The sequence below is a fragment of the Lepidochelys olivacea genome, assembly GCF_965140295.1.
Source record: "Lepidochelys olivacea isolate rLepOli2 genome assembly, chromosome: 7".
In the NCBI taxonomy this organism is placed as follows: domain Eukaryota; kingdom Metazoa; phylum Chordata; order Testudines; family Cheloniidae; genus Lepidochelys; species Lepidochelys olivacea.
In genome coordinates this window covers 49,762,932-49,781,642 of record NC_140417.1, presented here as the reverse complement: position 1 = coordinate 49,781,642, position 18,711 = coordinate 49,762,932, and the positions used below count along the sequence as shown (strand labels likewise).

The 18,711-nt window shown below is 42.8% G+C and overlaps 1 protein-coding gene across 1 annotated transcript in view; it reads left to right on the top strand.

The window, feature by feature from the left end:
• Positions 1 to 18,711, top strand: part of RBM6 (RNA binding motif protein 6) — a 150,067-nt gene that overhangs the window by 14,558 nt on the left and 116,798 nt on the right. The window contains exons 2-5 of the mRNA XM_084632910.1: positions 2,986 to 3,097; positions 7,995 to 9,315; positions 9,968 to 10,057; positions 12,554 to 12,623. Coding sequence (XP_084489036.1) covers positions 3,054 to 3,097; positions 7,995 to 9,315; positions 9,968 to 10,057; positions 12,554 to 12,623 — 1,525 coding nt within the window. The 5' untranslated portion in view covers positions 2,986 to 3,053. The remainder of the gene's footprint in view (positions 1 to 2,985; positions 3,098 to 7,994; positions 9,316 to 9,967; positions 10,058 to 12,553; positions 12,624 to 18,711) is intronic.

The following is an 18,711-nucleotide window of genomic DNA, read 5'->3' as shown; positions in this document are numbered from 1 at the left end:
ATACAGATTACTGTCTTTCTGGGTCTGTAAGCTGTGCAGCACAATGCATTGTATAGCTCAGAGGGCAGCACAGTGCTTATTGAGCTGATGCAACATATGGAGCATGCAGTTTGGTTGTGTCACCATCTCCTGCTTCTGATGGCAAGAGAGTCAGCGTCATCTGAATCTCTTGGAGAACATTACATGCAGTGGAAGACCAGCTGAAGTGTATGCAGGCAAAAAGGAGGAGGAGAAAGGAGGTGGCTGTGTGGTTAGGGTACTAGACTGGGCCTTAAGAGATCAGGGTTCAGTTCCTGGCTCAGTGAGATTTCATGTGTGATCTTGGCACAGTCACATAGTCTCTCTACACTTCAGTTTTCTGTATGTAAATTACAGGGGTAATAGGATAAATTCATTAATGTTGATTGTTCATTCGTTAATCATTGATGATCTCAAATAGTATTGTGATGGAGGCCATATAATTACCAGATCAGCATTTGCTCACTTCCCTCAGAGAAGCTCCGGTGCTGCTTGGTTGAGGGAGTGTGAAGCAGGATATGAATGCGAAACAGCTGACATGGGCTGCTGCTTCATGCTTTGTCCTCTGTCAGAGGCCATGAAAGCTGTGGGAGAGCAGCCACGCTTGTATGACAGTATGCATTTCCTCCAATACATTGCTGACAGCATGCTGCTTCTCAAAACGACACATGCAGTGTATCTCATGCTGGCAAATCAGTTTGCGAAGGCTGACCTGCTGTGCATTAGTGGGCCTGTAATCTGATGCACCCCTCCCCCCCGCCCTTTGGAGCTGTCCGTTGCCAGCTGTGTTGCATCCTTTGCTGCTCAATAAAGTTCTACCATAGCCTTTTTTCGTTTGGGAGGGGAAACTGCTTGGACCTGGATGTTCTGGATTTGACAGTAGCCAGCAACTTCTGGACATCCTCATCTTCCACATGGGCAAAGCATCTTTTCAGAGGCAGAAGTCAGTAAGGGTCTCTTCAGATGTATTTTTGACCTTTCTCAAACTTCTGTGTCTGCTGTTCCATTCTAGGTGGCTGTGGGAGAGATTGTTGTCTGCGTCCATTGCCCTGAATGTGCTTGCTTTGATAACGTTGTGCAGTGCTGACGAGCAATTCTCCAGCTAACTCAGGCTGCTGTATCTATATCACTCCCACCTCATGTATATCCTTGAAATGTTTTTTCATACGTGTGATACCCAGCTGTTTAAGGTCAAAGCCATAGCTAGCCATCTGCTGATATATTGGACAAATTACCCATGTGTTTCAGGGTTGAAATAATCTTATATCCAGTATCACCTTTGTCCTTCACCAGGTGCTGTGCTCTGTTCTGCTAGTTGTCTATACAGTGCTGGAACACTAAAGACAGCCCTATGGGAATTTTAAGCAGCACCACTACTGCTGTTTGGAACCTCTCCGGTTCCACTTCTGTAGTGCCCTCTTCTGTCTGCCCCTACTTGTTATGCAATACTGCAAGTATGTCAGCTGTGAGAGACAACCTACTCTCTGCCCGCTAGTACCAACTTTTGTGATAACTCCACAGACCGACCATTGGACTTTTCTATTTTTTCAGAAGTGATTATCATATGCACTCTCAATTTCCTTTAACTCTTCCCCTTCCTGATCTTTCCCACTTTGAAAACTGTCATGATGAGCCATCCAAAGTAGAACACTCTTCACTTACACTGGAGGGTTCTGTGTTTTCCTGGGGTTGATCAGGAGCCTGCAATACATCCTCTGTAGTCATGTTCCCCTTTTTCCAGGCCATGGCTTCCTGCTTTTAGCAGCCCATTTGTCCAGAAAAGACTGCTGTGCATTTATAGACTAGTCTTGTTGTCGGGGTGAGGAAGATGCTATCTATGCTGGTGGTGCTAAAGTCAGGGCCTCTTCTGGTCTTCTCCACAAGTCCTACAAGTTTTTTTGGCAGACACTTTTCTTCTAGCACAATGAATGTATCCGATGGTTATGCTGATAATCAGACCACAAGAAGAATCTTAAAGTGGAAATGAAACATAATAGGGGGCTAGACTTGCTGTGGATGTTCTCGTAGCCTCTGGAAAGAGATCCAAATGAGACTACCTGTGTTCTGATATATCCATCCCGATTAAAACTGTGCACTTTTGTGGTGCCTATATAATCAATTGTGAGCAAGATGTTTGTTTCTAATCCAAGTGCCTCTAGATAGCACAATAAACATGATAGACCAGTGGTTCCCAAACTAGGGGCGCCACTTATTCAGGGAAAGCCCCTGGTGGGCCAGGCCGATTTGTTTACCTGCCGCATCCACAGGTTCGGCCGATCGCGGCTCCCACTGGCCGCGGTTCGCCGTTCTCGGCCAATGGGGGCTGCGGGAAGTGGCGCGGGCCAAGGGATGTGCTGGCTACCCTTCCCGCAGCTCCCATTGGCCTGGTGTGGCGAACCGCAGCCAATGGGAGCTATGATCGGTCGAACCTGTGGATGCGGCAGGTAAACAAACCGGTTCGGCCCCCCAGGGGCTTTCCCTGAACAAGTGGTGCCCCTAGTTTGGGAACCACTGTGATAGACCATTTGAATGGAAATGTTTCCATACTTAGCCAGCCAAGAGCTTCTGTCAGAAATTGTGTCTGGCTTAAAAATTAATGTTGTACGTTGATTTTTTTTTTTTAAATTACAGCTCTATTGATTTGTAGATCTTGAGTGTTTTCTCCTTTCTAATTGGAATGTGAATAGTAAATTAGAATACACAGTAGGTGGGAAGTGTGGTATTAATGACAAATAAATTGTAAATTACTATCCCCTGCCATTCTGACAATCTGATTTAAAAAAAAAAGTTGAATAGTTTGGGACATATAAACTTAGTAAAAGAAGGAGTTTAATTGTTGCATTTCTGTGTTCTTGCACTGCAGCATGTTGCTTATATTTCTGAATCTCAGATATACAAAACTTTGTTTAAACTATGATATTTTTCATAGATGTCTACAGGCTTATTGTCATGCTATTTCCACCACAGGTTCTGCTGTCTGTCATTGTTTGTGGAAGGAATTTACCCATCTTTGGAAGTCCACCAGACAGGGAAAGATGTGGGGAGACCCTCGGCCGGCCAACAGAATGGGCCCTTTCCGGTAAGCATTTGAATTTGGAGTTTATATTTCAAGGCTCTTCTTATGTGAAATGTTGAAAGTAACAGGGGCTATGGAGCTCTCTTCTCTGTTTACTGTTTGTCATTACTCACTGCACATCTTGCTATTGTGAAACTGTTTTTGGGTGAGCTATAGGACCACTGTGGAGCTACTCTGAGTGGCTCAAATTGCCTGTTTTCTACCACACAAAATGTTCCAGCTTCCTGTAAATTCCTGCTAGTCATTTCTTCTGCAAAGATAGCTGCTTCTAGCATTTCTGCTTCTCCTCCTTGCACCTTTGCTGAACATACACTTAAATTTAATGTAGCCATTGTTAGATAAGGTGTTAATACACATCTGACTCTGACTCTAGAAGCAGTTAAGGCATTTTTAAAGATTATCATGTGGATCCTGTTGGATCTTGGTTTCAACATTTCTTGGTTTCAAACATATCTGCAATTTCACGGCCTTTAAGGTCACTTGTTTGTAGTGAATGGTTAGGGTACTTCCACGCTATTGAGAGAGAAATCTAAGGGAGTACAGCTCAGAATGTGGAATGTACAATAGTGAGACACTTGTGAATGTCATTGTAACAGTCCTTACACTCAAACAAGAAGTATCAACACAATGGAATGTTTCCCTTGCTTACATTCCTCTGGCTGTCATTTAGACCCTATGTTGATATCAGGAAATTGGGGTTAGAAAAAGAGAGGTATCAGGAGCTAGGCTATTTCACTGTTTAGTCACTAGTACTTAGTTCTTTCATTGTCCTTGTTAACTCACTTATTTGTCCAGCCTGAATGAATCTGCTGAGTGTACTTCCTCACAACAGAAATTTACCCCACAGGGTTCTGAGGTAATGAGAATACTTCTGCTGTTTGAGTCAGTAACAAGGAGAGATTGCCAAGAAGTCATTTCCCTACTTGTATGCTTTATATATGAGTAGCTGTATGTGATTTTATTTTACCCTTGAACTAATACTGTTCTGGCTGGTTCTAGATGATGATGCTTTCCTGGTGGTTTTTTTTCCTGTTGAAAATGAACTAGCATAATTCTTTCAAGTGTTGGAGAATTATTTATTTTCCCTTGATCCAAGTTATAATAATTGTTTTGCATTACTGCTTTCAATATATCCATAGATAATTTGACTAAATTCAAATATGTCATCTCACATGTCCATTGGTGAATGCTTCTATCTTTGTGAACTTTAAGGTGAACTTGATTTGCTAAGATTACCGAAGTGGAGATGTCTACTGATTTATCAGGATTTGGGATTGTTCTTTAAAGATTCTTGCTCTATTTCTGTTTACCTTTTAAGTTTTTTAAAAATGCGTGGGAGTCAGACTTGGCTAAAATGAGACAGATTGCTTCATCCCCATAAAACCTATTGGTAATTTGGATGTAGCTTCAGGAAAGAGATCTTGGAGTCATCGTGGATAGTTCTCTGAAGACGTCCATGCAGTGTGCAGCGTCAGTCAAAAAAGCAAACAGGATATTAGGAATCATTAAAAAAGGAATAGAGAATAAGACAGAGAATATCTTATTGCCCTTATATAAATCCATGGTATGCCCACATCTTGAATACTGCATACAGATATGGTCTCCTCATCTCAAAAAAGATACACTGGCATTAGAAAAGGTTCAGAGAAGGGCAACTAAAATGATTAGGGGTTTGGAATGGGTTCCATATGAGGAGAGATTAAAGAGGCTAGGACTTTTCAGCTTGGAAAAGAGGAGACTAAGGGGGATATGATAGAGCTAAATAAAATCATGAGTGGTGTGGAGAAAGTGAATAAGGAAATGTTATTTACTTGTTCCCATAATATAAGAACTAGGGGCCACCAAATGAAATTAATGGGCATCAGGTTTAAAACAAATAAAAGGAAGTTCTTCTTTATACAGTGCAGTTAACCTGTGGAACTCCTTGCCTGAGGAGGTTATGAAGGCTAGGACTATAACAGGGTTTAAAAGAGAACTAAATAAATTCATGGAGGTTAAGTCCATAAATAGCTATTAGCCAGGAGACACCAGTAATGGTGTCTCTAGCCTCTGTCAGAGGGTGGAGATGGATGGCAGGAGAGAGATCACTTGGTCCATTACCTGTTAGGTACGCTCCCTCTGGGGCACCTGGCATTGGCCATTGTCGGCAGACTGGATACTGGGCTGGACGGACCTTTGGTCTGACCAAGTATGGCCATTCTTATGCTATGAAACTACCTCTTGAGAAAAAACGAGGAGTCCTTGTGGCATCGTAAAGACTAACAAATTTATTTGGGCATAAACTTGCGTGGCTAAAACCCACTTCATCAGATGCATGGAGTGAAAAATACAGTAAGCAATATAAATATTACAGCACATGAAAAGATGGGAGTTGCCTTATCAAGTGGGGGGTCAGTGCTAACAAGGCCAATTCAGTTAAGGTGGAAGTGGCCTATTCTCAATAGTTGACAAGAAAGGGTGAATATCAAGAGAGGGAAAATTACTTTTGTAGTGCTAATGAGGCCAATGCAATCAAGGTGGATGTTACCCATTTCCAACAGTTGACAAGAAGGTGTGAGTATCAGTAGAGGGAAAAAGAAAAGGAGGACTTGTGGCACATTAGAGACTAACAAATTTATTTGAGCATTAGCTTTCGTGAGCTATAGCTCACTTCATTGGATGCATTGCTCAAATAAATTTGTTAGTCTCTAAGGTGCCACAAGTCCTCCTTTTCTTTTTGCGGATACAGACTAACACGGCTGCTACTCTGAAACCTGTCATTAGCAGAGGGGAAATTACTTTTTGTAGTGAGCCATCCACTCCCAGTAGGAGAGCACCAGTAGGAGAGCACTTCAATCTTCCTGGAAACTCAGTAACAGACTTAAGTGGCAATTCTTCAACAAAAAAACTTCAAAAACAGACTTCAATGAGAAACTGCAGATCTGGAATTAATTTGCAAACTGGACATCATCAAATTCAGCCTGAATAAAGACTGGGAGTGGATGGGTCACTACAAAAGTAATTTTCCCTCTCTTGATATTCACCCCTTCTTGTCATTTGTTCAGAATAGGTCACTTCCACCTTAATTGAATTGGCCTCGTTAGCACTGACCCCCCACTTAATAAGGCAACTCCCATCTTTTCATGTGCTGTAATATTTATACTGCTTACTGTATTTTTCACTCCATGCATCTGATGAATATCTTCATTATGTTCAATATCTTCATTAAAGATCTGGAGGATGGTGTGGATTGCACCCTCAGCAAGTTTGCAGATGACACTAAACTGGGAGGAGAGGTAGATACGGTGGAGGGTAGGGATAGGATACAGAGGGACCTAGACAAATTAGAGGATTGGGCCAAAAGAAATCTGATGAGGTTCAACAAGGACAAGTGCAGAGTCCTGCACTTAGGACGGAAGAATCCCATGCACCGCTACAGACTAGGGACTGAATGGCTAAGCAGCAGTTCTGCAGAAAAGGACCTGGGGATTACAGTGGACGAGAAGCTGGATATGAGTCAACAGTGTGCCCTTGTTGCCAAGAAGGCCAATGGCATTTTGGGATGTATAAGTAGCGGCATTGCCAGCAGATTGAGGGACGTGATCGTTCCCCTCTATTCAACGTTGGTGAGGCCTCATCTGGAGTACTGTGTCCAGTTTTGGGCCCCACACTACAAGAAGGATGTGGAAAAATTGGAAAGAGTCCAGCGGAGGGCAACAAAAATGATTAGGGGACTGGAACACATGACTTGTGAGGAGAGTCTGAGGGAAGTGGGATTGTTTAGTCTGCAGAAGAAAATAATGAGGGGGGATTTGGTAGCTGCTTTCAACTACCTGAAAGGAGGTTCCAAAGAGGATGGCTCTAGACTGTTCTCAGTGGTAGCAGATGACAGAACAAGGAGTAATGGTCTCAAGTTGCAGTGGGGGAGGTTTAGGTTGGATATTAGGAAAAACTTTTTCACTAGGAGGGTGGTGAAGCACTGGAATGCGTTACCTAGGGAGGTGGTGGAATCTCCTTCCTTAGATATTTTTAAGGTCAGGCTTGACAAAGCCCTGGCGTGGATGATTTAGTTGGGGATTGAGCAGGGGGTTGGACTAGATGACCTCCTGAGGTCCCTTCCAACCCTGATATTCTGTGATTCTATGAAGTGGGTTTTAGCCCACAAAAGCTTATGCCCAAATAAATTTGTTAGTCTCTAAGCTGCCGCAAGGACTCCTTGTTGTTTTTGCTGATAACAGAGACTAACATGACTACCACTCTGAAACCCACCTCCTTGAGAAAAAACCTCTTTCTGAGTCTCACTGTGCATAGAGAATTAGAGCCCATGGCTTTAGCAACATAAATTAGGTGCCGTTGCTGGGGAACTAGTATGACACAAGCAAGCTACACAGTTTTGAACACTTGACCTTTTCCTAGGAACCTCTGAGCACTCCCAAACTCTTACTGAAGTCAGCGTGAATTGAGAGTGCTCAGCATCTTGCAATATCAGGCCCTAGCAAAGAGGACAAACTATTACACAGCATACTAATTGAGATGACTAGGTAACCTCCACCTCATGACCATTTAGTAAGATAACCTTTTGTATCCGTGCTAAGAGAACCAAAGCAAAATGATGCTCAAGCAAATAGACCACTTCAGGGAGCCTCATCTGGCTCCCTAGCTGCATATAGTGCAGGGTTATGTGGATTGCTATCATCATTAACCCATTAATATTGCAGGTTTTCCCTGTTGAGTGCTTCTAGAAATTGTGGTGAAATGGAAGCGTGCAAGTTTACTATTTCACATCTGTCGTATGCTGCCTCATCTTAGACTGCCAAACATCAATGCCTTCTGTGGCTCTTAGAGCTTCGAGAAGAATGTTCTTCTGTGTAGAGCTCAGACTCTGAGCACTTTATGAATAATACTGTCTTTATTTCTACAGTGGGAGCCAAGAAGAAAGGTTTGCTCCCGGGTGGAACAGGGAATACCCTTCTTCCCTTGATAGTCTTGCTCAAGAAAGACACTCTGGCAACTTCTCTGGCAGAGAATCACTTCCTTTTGATATCCAGGCACTCTCAGGCCTTCTCAATCCTCAGTTTGCCAACAGAGAGGAAGCTTCTTTCACCTATGGAGCTAGAGATGGACCTCGGAGTGATTTCAGAGGTGGGGAGGGTCATCATGATTTCAGGAGCAGAGACTTCCCACCTTCTGACTTTCAGAACAGAGACGACTCACAGTTGGACTTCAGGGGCCGGGAACCACCCTCTTCTGAGTTTAGGGGCAGGGAGATGTACTCTGGAGATTTCCAAGATAGGGAGGGGCCCTCTATGGACTTCAGGGGTGGGGATGTTTCTTCTATGGATTATAGAAATAGGGAGGCAAGCCGTATGAGCTATAGGGACAGGGAAGCTCATACCATGGACTATAGAGGCAGAGAGGACCTCCCATCAGACTTCAGGAGCAGGGGTTCATTTGATCTGGACTTCAGAGGTAGAGATGGAGCCCATTCAGACTTCAGGGCAAGGGACATGCCTGAGTTACACTATCGGGGCAGAGAGCATTCCTATTCAGATTTTAGAAACAGGGATGTACCTGACGTGGACTTCAGGGGCATGAGTACCTCTGATCTGGACTTTAGGGACAGGGAGACACAGCCTTCAGATTTCAGAAATAGGCACAAGTCTCGATCTGATCAGGATTTTAGGGGCAGAGACATTGCTCCTACTATGGACTTTACAGACAGGGAGATTCCCCCTGTGGATCAGAATCTTATAGATTTTAGGCGCAGTCAGTCTACTGTACCTTTAACAGACAGAGAGCGATCTGCCTTAAGCACAAACAAGAGAGAAGAGTCCACGCGTGATCTTATTCTAGACAGATCTCCCTTTGGCATCCAGAAAGGAGAGTTTCAACATTCAGAGCTGAGAACGAGAGGAGAAGAGTCCCTTGGAGTGGGTCTTGAAATTGAGTCTTCACTAGATTTCCAGAATAGCCGTGGGCCTCTTCAAGACCGAGATGAGCCACCTCAGACCTTTGCAAATGAGCAGCAGCTTTCTGGTACTGAACATCAAAGATCAGATTCTAGTCTTGTGCTAAAGGGCGAAGGTGGTCTGGATTTCCTCGGAAGACAAGATACTGATTACAGAAACATTGAGTACAGAGATGTAGATCACCGGCTGCCAGGGAGTCAGCTGTTTGATTATGAGCACGGCAAGTCCTTTACAGAAGGAAAACCCAGCAAAGATTCTAGGCAGGATCTTCAGGTATGTGGTTTTGTAAAAACTCTGAATGAGCCAAAACAGATCCTTTTTTATTTAAAGTATGAGAAAAAAGGAGGGGAGGGGTAGTGAAGGAGATTTCCGTCCATATCTTAGGGGTAGCAGTCTTATCCCTGTATAGGTCCTTCCCTGAATGCCTCCTCATCCTCTAGTTTTCTACTCCCACTCATTCCCTCTATACCACACATTTAATTTAGTCCAAAGTAATATCAAAATAAATAATTCAAGCTATTTTTTAAAATTTCCAAGTATCTCCTGCTTTTAGGAGCACAACAAAACTGTATGTTGGCTTGTCTCACTTTTCTTTAAAATCTTTTAGAGCCCATGATTTTTCCAGGAGTTTGGCCACTTCTTAGCAGTGACTGAGGGTTACTCTGAATGATATCGCATGTAGACAAGTATTTACTGGGACTAAACTGAAATTTCTTTGCGGAATCTAAATGCATTTGAAATAGCTCCAAGTTTGAAAGGCCACAACCAGCCAACATGGCTGCCCATCCCTAAAACATACTGTTGTTGTAAAGAGCTGTTGGAGCCATTCTGCTTATGAATTGTACCCTGCTTTATTTTGTTACTGTTTTATGTCTTATGGACAACTGTGTCTCAATTGTAAAACTATCTTGATTCTGAACTCAAGGACCAAGATTACAGGACCTGCCCCAAAGATGTGAAACCAAGCAAGCTCATTCGGCTAGGGGGAGTGCCTGAAACTGCCACAAAGGATGATGTAAGTGGGTTTTTTTAAATTCCTCCAAAGTTTCTCAAAATCTGTAGCAAAAATATGTAATATCCCAAATGTTGTAAGCAGTTCCCAGCATGGTCTGAAGAACAGAAGAGACTTTTAATTAGAGAAGAGCAACTTTTGTTTCTTTTAAACAAAAAATATAAGCAATTGCCAATCTAAAATGTATTTTCAGGCCTTTTGTGTCCAAGAGGTGGGCAGAGTGCGATTTACACCAGCTTATGATTTTTTCCACATGGAAATCCCAGGTTTTAGAGGTGACCACAGTGCTACTTTTTTCTTGTTGTTGAGACTTTGACTGCGAGTAATGTAGAGGTGACACTCTTGAGTGCTCATAGGTGGGGAAATGTAGTGCACTTTAGCTTGATTGCTTAAGCCTGTCTGGAGGGCCTAAGGCTTTTCACTTCCCTTTCTTTCAGGCTGCCTTATATTCCTGTATTACCTCATCTTTATTCACTTTGTAGCCAGAAAGGGAGTTAGTATGCAAGTGAGCTGCAGGCCGCTCCATGGGCAATAGCTGGGAGGTGCTAAAATAGTATCCTGGAGAGATGGAAAAAACATCTCGTACTACACTTGAGCTTAGTCAAAAAGCCAACACTGGTTGCTAGCCTTCCTCTGTGAGGTGGTAGAAAAAGTTACTTCCACAGAGCTCCAATAGTCAGCCCCAGGGTGTATCTCATGGCAATTCCAGACTGTGAGCCTCTTGCAATGTAGTGCTCTTTAGTTTGGTTATGATTATCAGACTTCTTGAGAATTGTGCCTGAGAACTCCGGTGAGGAACTTACTGTGTCCTGAGATAGTGGGATGTTAGAGGAAATAAAGGCCCAAACAATCTCAAAGGTAACTATCAATCAGTGATTTTAATAGTAATAAATGGCCAGAGAAGTGATTGCAACACATTAAGAAGAAAACACTGAATGGAGCGGTCATTAAAACCTAAATAACTGAGCTCCATGCACCTGAATTCTGTAACGACAGTGTTTCTCTTTAAAAGGCAGTTCTCAGATGATAAGGAGACTCTGTGGGAAAATATGAGAGGAAAGTGATCAGGAACAGCCAGCATGGATTCACCAAGGGAAGGTCATGCCTGACTAATCTAATCGCCTTTTATGATGAGATTACTGGTTCTGTGGATGAAGGGAAAGCAGTGGATGTATTGTTTCTTGACTTTAGCAAAGCTTTTGACACGGTCTCCCATAGTATTCTTGTCAGCAAGTTAAGGAAGTATGGGCTGGATGAATGCACTATAAGGTGGGTAGAAAGCTGGCTAAATTGTCGGGCTCAACGGGTAGTGATCAATGGCTCCATGTCTAGTTGGCAGCCGGTATCAAGTGGAGTGCCCCAAGGGTCGGTCCTGGGGCCGGTTTTATTCAATATCTTCATAAATGATCTGGAGGATGGTGTGGATTGCACTCTCAGCAAATTTGCGGATGATACTAAACTGGGAGGAGTGGTAGATACGCTGGAGGGGAGGGATAGGATACAGAAGGACCTAGACCAATTGGAAGATTGGGCCAAAAGGAATCTGATGAGGTTCAATAAGGATAAGTGCAGGGTCCTGCACTTAGGACGGAAGAACCCAATGCACAGCTACAGACTAGGGACCGAATGGCTAGGCAGCAGTTCTGCGGAAAAGGACCTAGGGGTGACAGTGGACGAGAAGCTGGATATGAGTCAGCAGTGTGCCCTTGTTGCCAAGAAGGCCAATGGCATTTTGGGATGTATAAGTAGGGGCATAGCGAGCAGATCGAGGGACGTGATCGTTCCCCTCTATTCGACATTGGTGAGGCCTCATCTGGAGTACTGTGTCCAGTTTTGGGCCCCACACTTCAAGAAGGATGTGGATAAATTGGAGAGAGTCCAGCGAAGGGCAACAAAAATGATTAGGGGACTGGAACACATGAGTTATGAGGAGAGGCTGAGGGAGCTGGGATTGTTTAGCCTGCAGAAGAGAAGAATGAGGGGGGATTTGATAGCTGCTTTCAACTACCTGAAAGGGGGTTCCAAAGAGGATGGCTCTAGACTGTTCTCAATGGTAGCAGATGACAGAACGAGGAGTAATGGTCTCAAGTTGCAGTGGGGGAGGTTTAGATTGGATATTAGGAAAAACTTTTTCACTAAGAGGGTGGTGAAACACTGGAATGCGTTACCTAGGGAGGTGGTAGAATCTCCTTCCTTAGAGGTTTTTAAGGTCAGGCTTGACAAAGCCCTGGCTGGGATGATTTAACTGGGAATTGGTCCTGCTTTGAGCAGGGGGTTGGACTAGATGACCTTCTGGGGTCCCTTCCAACCCTGATATTCTATGATTCTATGATTCTATGTCACTTTGTAATGGAGTTGGGAATCCAAAACCGACAGAAGTCTTATGAGAGTGTTAGAGAGAGGAAGTAGAGTACAGTAAAAGCTATCTTGCCTTGCTAAATTAGCCTTGGTTTGGTGTGTGCTGTGGAACTGATGTGGACTCTTGGTTTGTCTCTCTAGATTCTCAACGCTTTCCGAGCGCCTGATGGGACACCTGTGAAAGACTTGCGCCTAAAAGATTATAGTTCAGGTGAGAGAGTTTTTTCAGTGCTTCTGGTCTTAGGGAGCTGGGGTGGGGTTATCAAGAGGCCTTTATCAGGCTGGTGCTCACTTATTCTTTTTATTTAAATTGTTTGGTGCCATAATCCTAGGTAGTATGGCCTGAAAATACCTATTGAGTCATCTAAATACTAGTCTATATTCTTGCCGTCTTCAAGATTGATGGCATCAGTCATAGATTTGGTACTTCAGAGTTAAGCACATGTACTACCTGTGCTCTAGCCATGTGTGAGTGACAGAAAGCACCTAAACTGTCTGATGAACTCCTTCAGGAGCAAAACCTGTATGCACAGTGGGCAATGTTTGTTCCCTATAGAGGTTACCTGTTAAATCTTTTTATTGGGCAGTCGGTCTTAACCATGAGGTGACTGCACTCTGGAAAAAATTCTATACAAATAGACTTCTCATGAGACCTTGCATCACTGACAAATGTTATTTTTGTAATCCCAAGCTATTGTAGTACATCATAGCTATGAAACACAGGTCAAAATGTAACTTTATATATATGTGTGTGTGTGTGTGTCTATATCTATAGACACACACACCAGACCCTCGCTAGAGCACACGTCTATATAGCGCGAATTCGCATATAATGCGGTCACGGCCATGGATCCCAAATTTAATTACTTTAATTGCAATTCATTTTAACGCGGTAGTGCATATGGATCCCAAATCCCACGTTGTAACGAGGGTCCGGTGTATATGTATGTATACACAAGTACCAGATTCTGGATTAGGATGGCTTTCCTCTTATCAAAGGATGACTTTTTTTTCATCTTCCTGGTTCACTTTTTTGTGCTTCTGACATGTATTCACAAGACTTGCAGGGTTCCTTTCTAGGTGGAAAAAAAAGGTGTCGAAACAAGGAAGTGCAATGGTAGGGAATGAGGGATGATTCCTGGGGATGTTGTTAGAATTACAATAGAAAGAAAATTCTGGATACAATGGGAAACCATCTGAAAGCATCTCTCCCTGCTCTGATGATACTGAACAGCTTCTGCTCCAAAGTGAATTTTTCATTTTACAAACCCTTAAAAGAAGGAGACTCTTGTGTTTTTATTTAAAAAACAAACAAACAAAAAAATGTAAAGTTTCTATGCTGGACATTGCATTGTACCATTGCTGGTCTGGGTTACTTGCTGGATAGTTGTAATGCCTGGGGTCAATGCATTACTTATTTACAATTAAACCTGGAACAAAAGAGTATTTCACAAAGGGAAAGCTTTAATTACATTTTTGGTTCTGAGCAGCTGTCAAAGGAGTGCCTCCATCTTTCCTCAGTCCCTTGAACGAACGAATGTCCCATAGTGATGTCACCTGCTTTTGCCTAACAAGCAGGATTCACTGAGGATATGGGTAGTGCCTCTCTGCTCCCTTCCATCCTCCTTGAGTGTAACACAGCGTGGCTAACATCAAGCTTATGAAATTAATACAGTGCAACACCACAATTATCAAGCATTATATTTGTACACAGAGACAAGCTGGGTGGGGTAATATGTTTTGGGTTTTTTTTAACCTCACCCACCTTGTCTCTCTAATGTCTTGGACCAACACAGCTACAACACTGCATGTTTGTACATATACAGACATGGTTCTGTCTAATACTCTTTCTCAGGAGTATGATGTTCCTTCTCAGTAAAAAATGAATTCCAACCTGGGCTTCTCTTCACAAGTCTTGCACCTCCAATCAATTTGGATGTATGGTTAGGCTTTTGGTAGAGAGCTATTGCCCCACAGTTTCCAGAGGTGTCCAGATGTGGGCGGTAATGTCTGAAGCTGCATGCTGAGGCCTTAATGCCCACTGATGGTTATTCTTTAACCCAAGAAGTGCAAATTTCCCTTATACTCTGTAAATGAAATGTTCTGTTTCAGTTGTCATGTCATCATCTTAGCAAGAAATGTATTTCTGTTAATTTAAAATAGTAGTAAATACTTTTTTGGGGAGGGAAAGGGTTGACATTTTAAAAAGTAGCTTATGTTCTGTGGGCTACTTAAAATTGTTGCTTGACTCTGTGTCAGCTAGTTTGATTGGTCAGTAGCCCTGCTTCCTATTGACTTGTCTGCAGTAGTGCAGAATTATTCATAGTCCACATAACCATGCTTTAGCCAGATGCATTGTTTTGACAATCCAAAGATTTGAGATTCGATACAAAACAAAATATGTTGTTGTAACATGCCTGAGAATTTAAATACCAGTCAGGAATCTCAGAAGTTATGTAACTTATCACATCAGTAACTTTCCTTTGTGTATGTGTGTGACAACAAAGTAACTTTCTAAAAATGTGGAAAACATCTTTTCCTGATCAGGTAACTAAAAAGGTGAAAGCTTACTTAAACCCAACTTAAAAAAATTGAGCTGAGAAACAGAAAAACTGAGCTCAAAGTTTAGTTTTTCTGAAAAGTTAAGTGTGTTTGGAAGTAGGAGCCCTGTTTGGAAGATTGGGACTCTACTACTGCAGTAATGGTGTGTGTGCTTAAATATGCATACAATCAAAGGCAACATCATGCTGCAAATTTCATCATGGAAGGTGCTAGGCAATACACCTATGCACACCAGCTATATTGATTATTTTGGTGAAAAAAAAGACAACATAGTTCAAAAGAGCTAGTGCTAAGTCCGTCTATGCGTGGGTAAGAGTGCAACGTCTGTGTCAACACAGCAAGAACTATATATTATTTTAATGTTATTAATGAGTCTAATTGTGCACTTCATGTTGGCAATGTGTCTTGGAGAGAAGGAGGACTGCAGATATTGGGGAAAGGAAGTGGCCAATAACTAACAACACTCAGTGTGGAATAAATGTCCCATAATTAGTGTTCAGAACAGTTTAATGACTGTTAAGCTCTTTTTATCATATGTAGGGCCCTACCAAATTCACTGTCCATTTTGGTCAATTTCACAGACATAGGATTTCAAAAATCATAAATTTCATGACTTCAGCTATTTAAATCTGAAATTTTATGGTGTTGTAATTGTAGGGGTCCTGACCCGAAAAGGAGTTTTGTGTGTGTGTGGAGGGGATTTGCGATGTTATTGTTGTGGGGGTTGTGGTACTGCCACCTTTACTTCTGGGCTGCTGCCTGCAGAGTTGGGCCCTCAGTCAGCAGCTACCACTCTTTGGCCGCCCAGCTCTGAAGGCAGCAGCACAGAAATAAGGTTGTGATGGTATGGTATTGCGACCCTTATTTCTGCACTGCTGCTGGCGGGGCGCTGTCTTCAGAGCTGGGTGCCCAGCCAACAGCCGCTGCACTCCGGCTGCCCAGTTCTGAAGGCAGCACAGAAGTCAGGGTGGCAATACTGTGACCCCCCTGCAACTCCCTTTTGGGTCAAGACCCCGAGTTTAAGAAACACTGCTCTCCCCCGTGAAATCTGTATAGTATAGGGTAAAAGCAAACAAGACCAGATTTCACAGGGGGAGACCAGATTTCATGGTCCGGGATGCGTTTTTCATGACCGTGAATTTGTTAGGGCCCTAATCTTATTTTATTACGCTGAGTCTTGCTGTGTGACTTTTTTCAAGACTAATTTGACAAAATGTGTTTTACAGTAGTTAGTCTTTCTCTGAGATTTTAGTTTGATTAATTTATATAAGCCTATAAAGATGCATTTTTAACAATGATGCATGTGCATTAAGGGAAAAACATTTTAATCTCTGCACTTGCTGATCTTTCAGTACTGTTTCTGACACAATGGTGCGTGATTTTGATGTGCATATGGGCTATCTACCCTTTAGACAGTTTGGCCTAAGAGGCATACAAACAGTAAAACAATTATCTGGGTTTAAAAAAAAGTAGAGAAACTAATCAAGAGAACTGGCTTAACTACTATATTATGAGTTCACCTGACTTTAACCCAAGAACCCAGGACATTCACAGATTTGTGTTAGACGTCTAATATTCAGACCAAATATGTTCTATCTTATGAGCTTCCATATGTTTACGTGGTTTAAGTTGGACCTCTAACTTTTGGGCTAATGCGTGTACCTACATGTTAGAGGTACCAAGAAAATTTGTTCGGACAGTTTTGGTTTTTTTTTGTATCCCCCCCACCATAATCATGTGTGATAATGTCATCAAAAATAAGTACATTAATAGTTTAGATTGTTGTCTCTTCCTCTGGCTGTACCTTTTTGGAGGGTATCAGTTGCCAGCTCAGTTAATGTCTTGAGAATGGTGTCTGTAGTGTTTTCTCAAGAGTTAGAAGCCATTTTGCTCTGAAACCCCTTCTTCTTGTTCTGATAAGTATGCATTCCCAGTCAGAGTGAAAGATGAGCTGCCTTTTTGGTAGATACTAGTGATTTGCTTATGAAAGCCTTGTGAGAAGTGGTTATGTAATTGACTAATAGCTCCCTTTTCTCCATTCAGAATAACTTGATCTCCAGTGGCCCAGCAGGGGTCAAGGTTTTCAAGGACACCTAACCTTGTGTGTTGTATGTGGTGGAGCTTTTAATCATGTGTGAAATGCCACAGGACCAGTTTTGTCATGTGCTTCGCTTCTTCCCATGTTACTTCCTGTAAATTTGACATGATGCTGCCACTGCCAGAAAAGTTTGAAGGTCTTCAAGGGATCTCACATGAACACAACTCTTCACTTTATAAACTTGCTTGTACTTTAAAACCCAGACATAGCTCCTCCAAACTTTTTTCTTCAATCTTTATTTCTATTTTTCTAGGTAGGGTTTAAACATAAAACAAAGAGACTGAGAAATGATCTTGTGTGTCCAGTGTGCACAGAACGTTCAGGATCACTGTATGTATGCCCTGCCCACCAGAGGGTGAGGAGCTGTCTTTATTTTGAAGGGCCTTTGGCTGCCTATTATGAGTCATGTTACTTTAAGAAACACTGCACCAGTATTTGCCAAATACAAAGACAAACCAAAGTTATGAATGAGAGCATGAGGTGGGCTATACTCCACCATCCTCAGCCTTCTGTTCAAGTGAATTGTTCCTCTGGAAACTCTCTGAGGTGGAAAGAGCTTGGAAGGGTCTGTTTTTCAACTGAGATTCGTGCTAGGGTTGGTACCGACGGTTGGGGAAGCTGTTTAGGGGAAATGAGCTTCAAGGAGAGGTTGCTGGTAGACCTGTGAGGATGTGCCAGCTTACTCTACGAGCGCATCTGGGGAGCCAAGAGGAGTTCTTCCCGGGCTGGGAGACCCTTGCGGAGGATGGACACATTGGCCGAGGTGGAGAACGGAGCGCCCAGAGAGGAGTCCTGTGAAGCGGAGCTGGAGGGATCAGGTGAGCCAGGGTGGAGGTAGTATTGGTAGAGGGAGAAGTGAGGTCTACAGCAGCCTATTTAAGTACATTTTAAATGATTTCTGCATAGAAATGTTGGGAAGCAGGGAGACTTGGGGTTTGAATGAATCCCCCCCTTTTTTTTATCAAGGAGATCCTATAAATGTTTCCTTTGAGAACTTGTGGAAAGATGAAGTGAAGGGAAGTTCCTGAGGGCACTGTATAGTGAGAGCTGGGAATACCTTTTTAATTGGGTAGTAATACAGGGCTGACTTGGGTGCAGGGAGCGGGGCTGACTAGATTTGTATTAGAGGTAGGGAGCATCCCAGAAATGTATCTGAGGACAGACACTGCTGTGGCAGACCTATGATCCTAAGGGCCCCTGTGTATTTGTGATGCAAGAACTGGACAAGGGTGTCATGGAAGGACTGAGCACCAGAGCTGGGGGGGATGGAGGGGACACTTGTGCCATGATACCAGAGGCATGATCTTAGTCTTCAGAGCAGGGGGGAAACAAGAGAGGTGTCATCCCTGCCAGTAGGAGGAGGAAGAGGGACCAGTTGAGTGCAAGTGTCCAATTGTGGAGGATAGGAAATTTGTATTGGCCAATAACAATAGTGCTGTGTAGGGAATTAATGGTATTACCTTACAATGTGCATGACCTCTTTTAGAAGCTGCTTGTTAATAGCAGCTGTTCTATTATATTTTAATATTTTTGGAATAATTTTTGGTTTTGATGAGTGCCATCAGCACCAAAGACCATTTCCCATTACCTTTTTTCATAGGCGCTGAATCCTTTCCCTCTTTAACCCTTTTGTCTCATT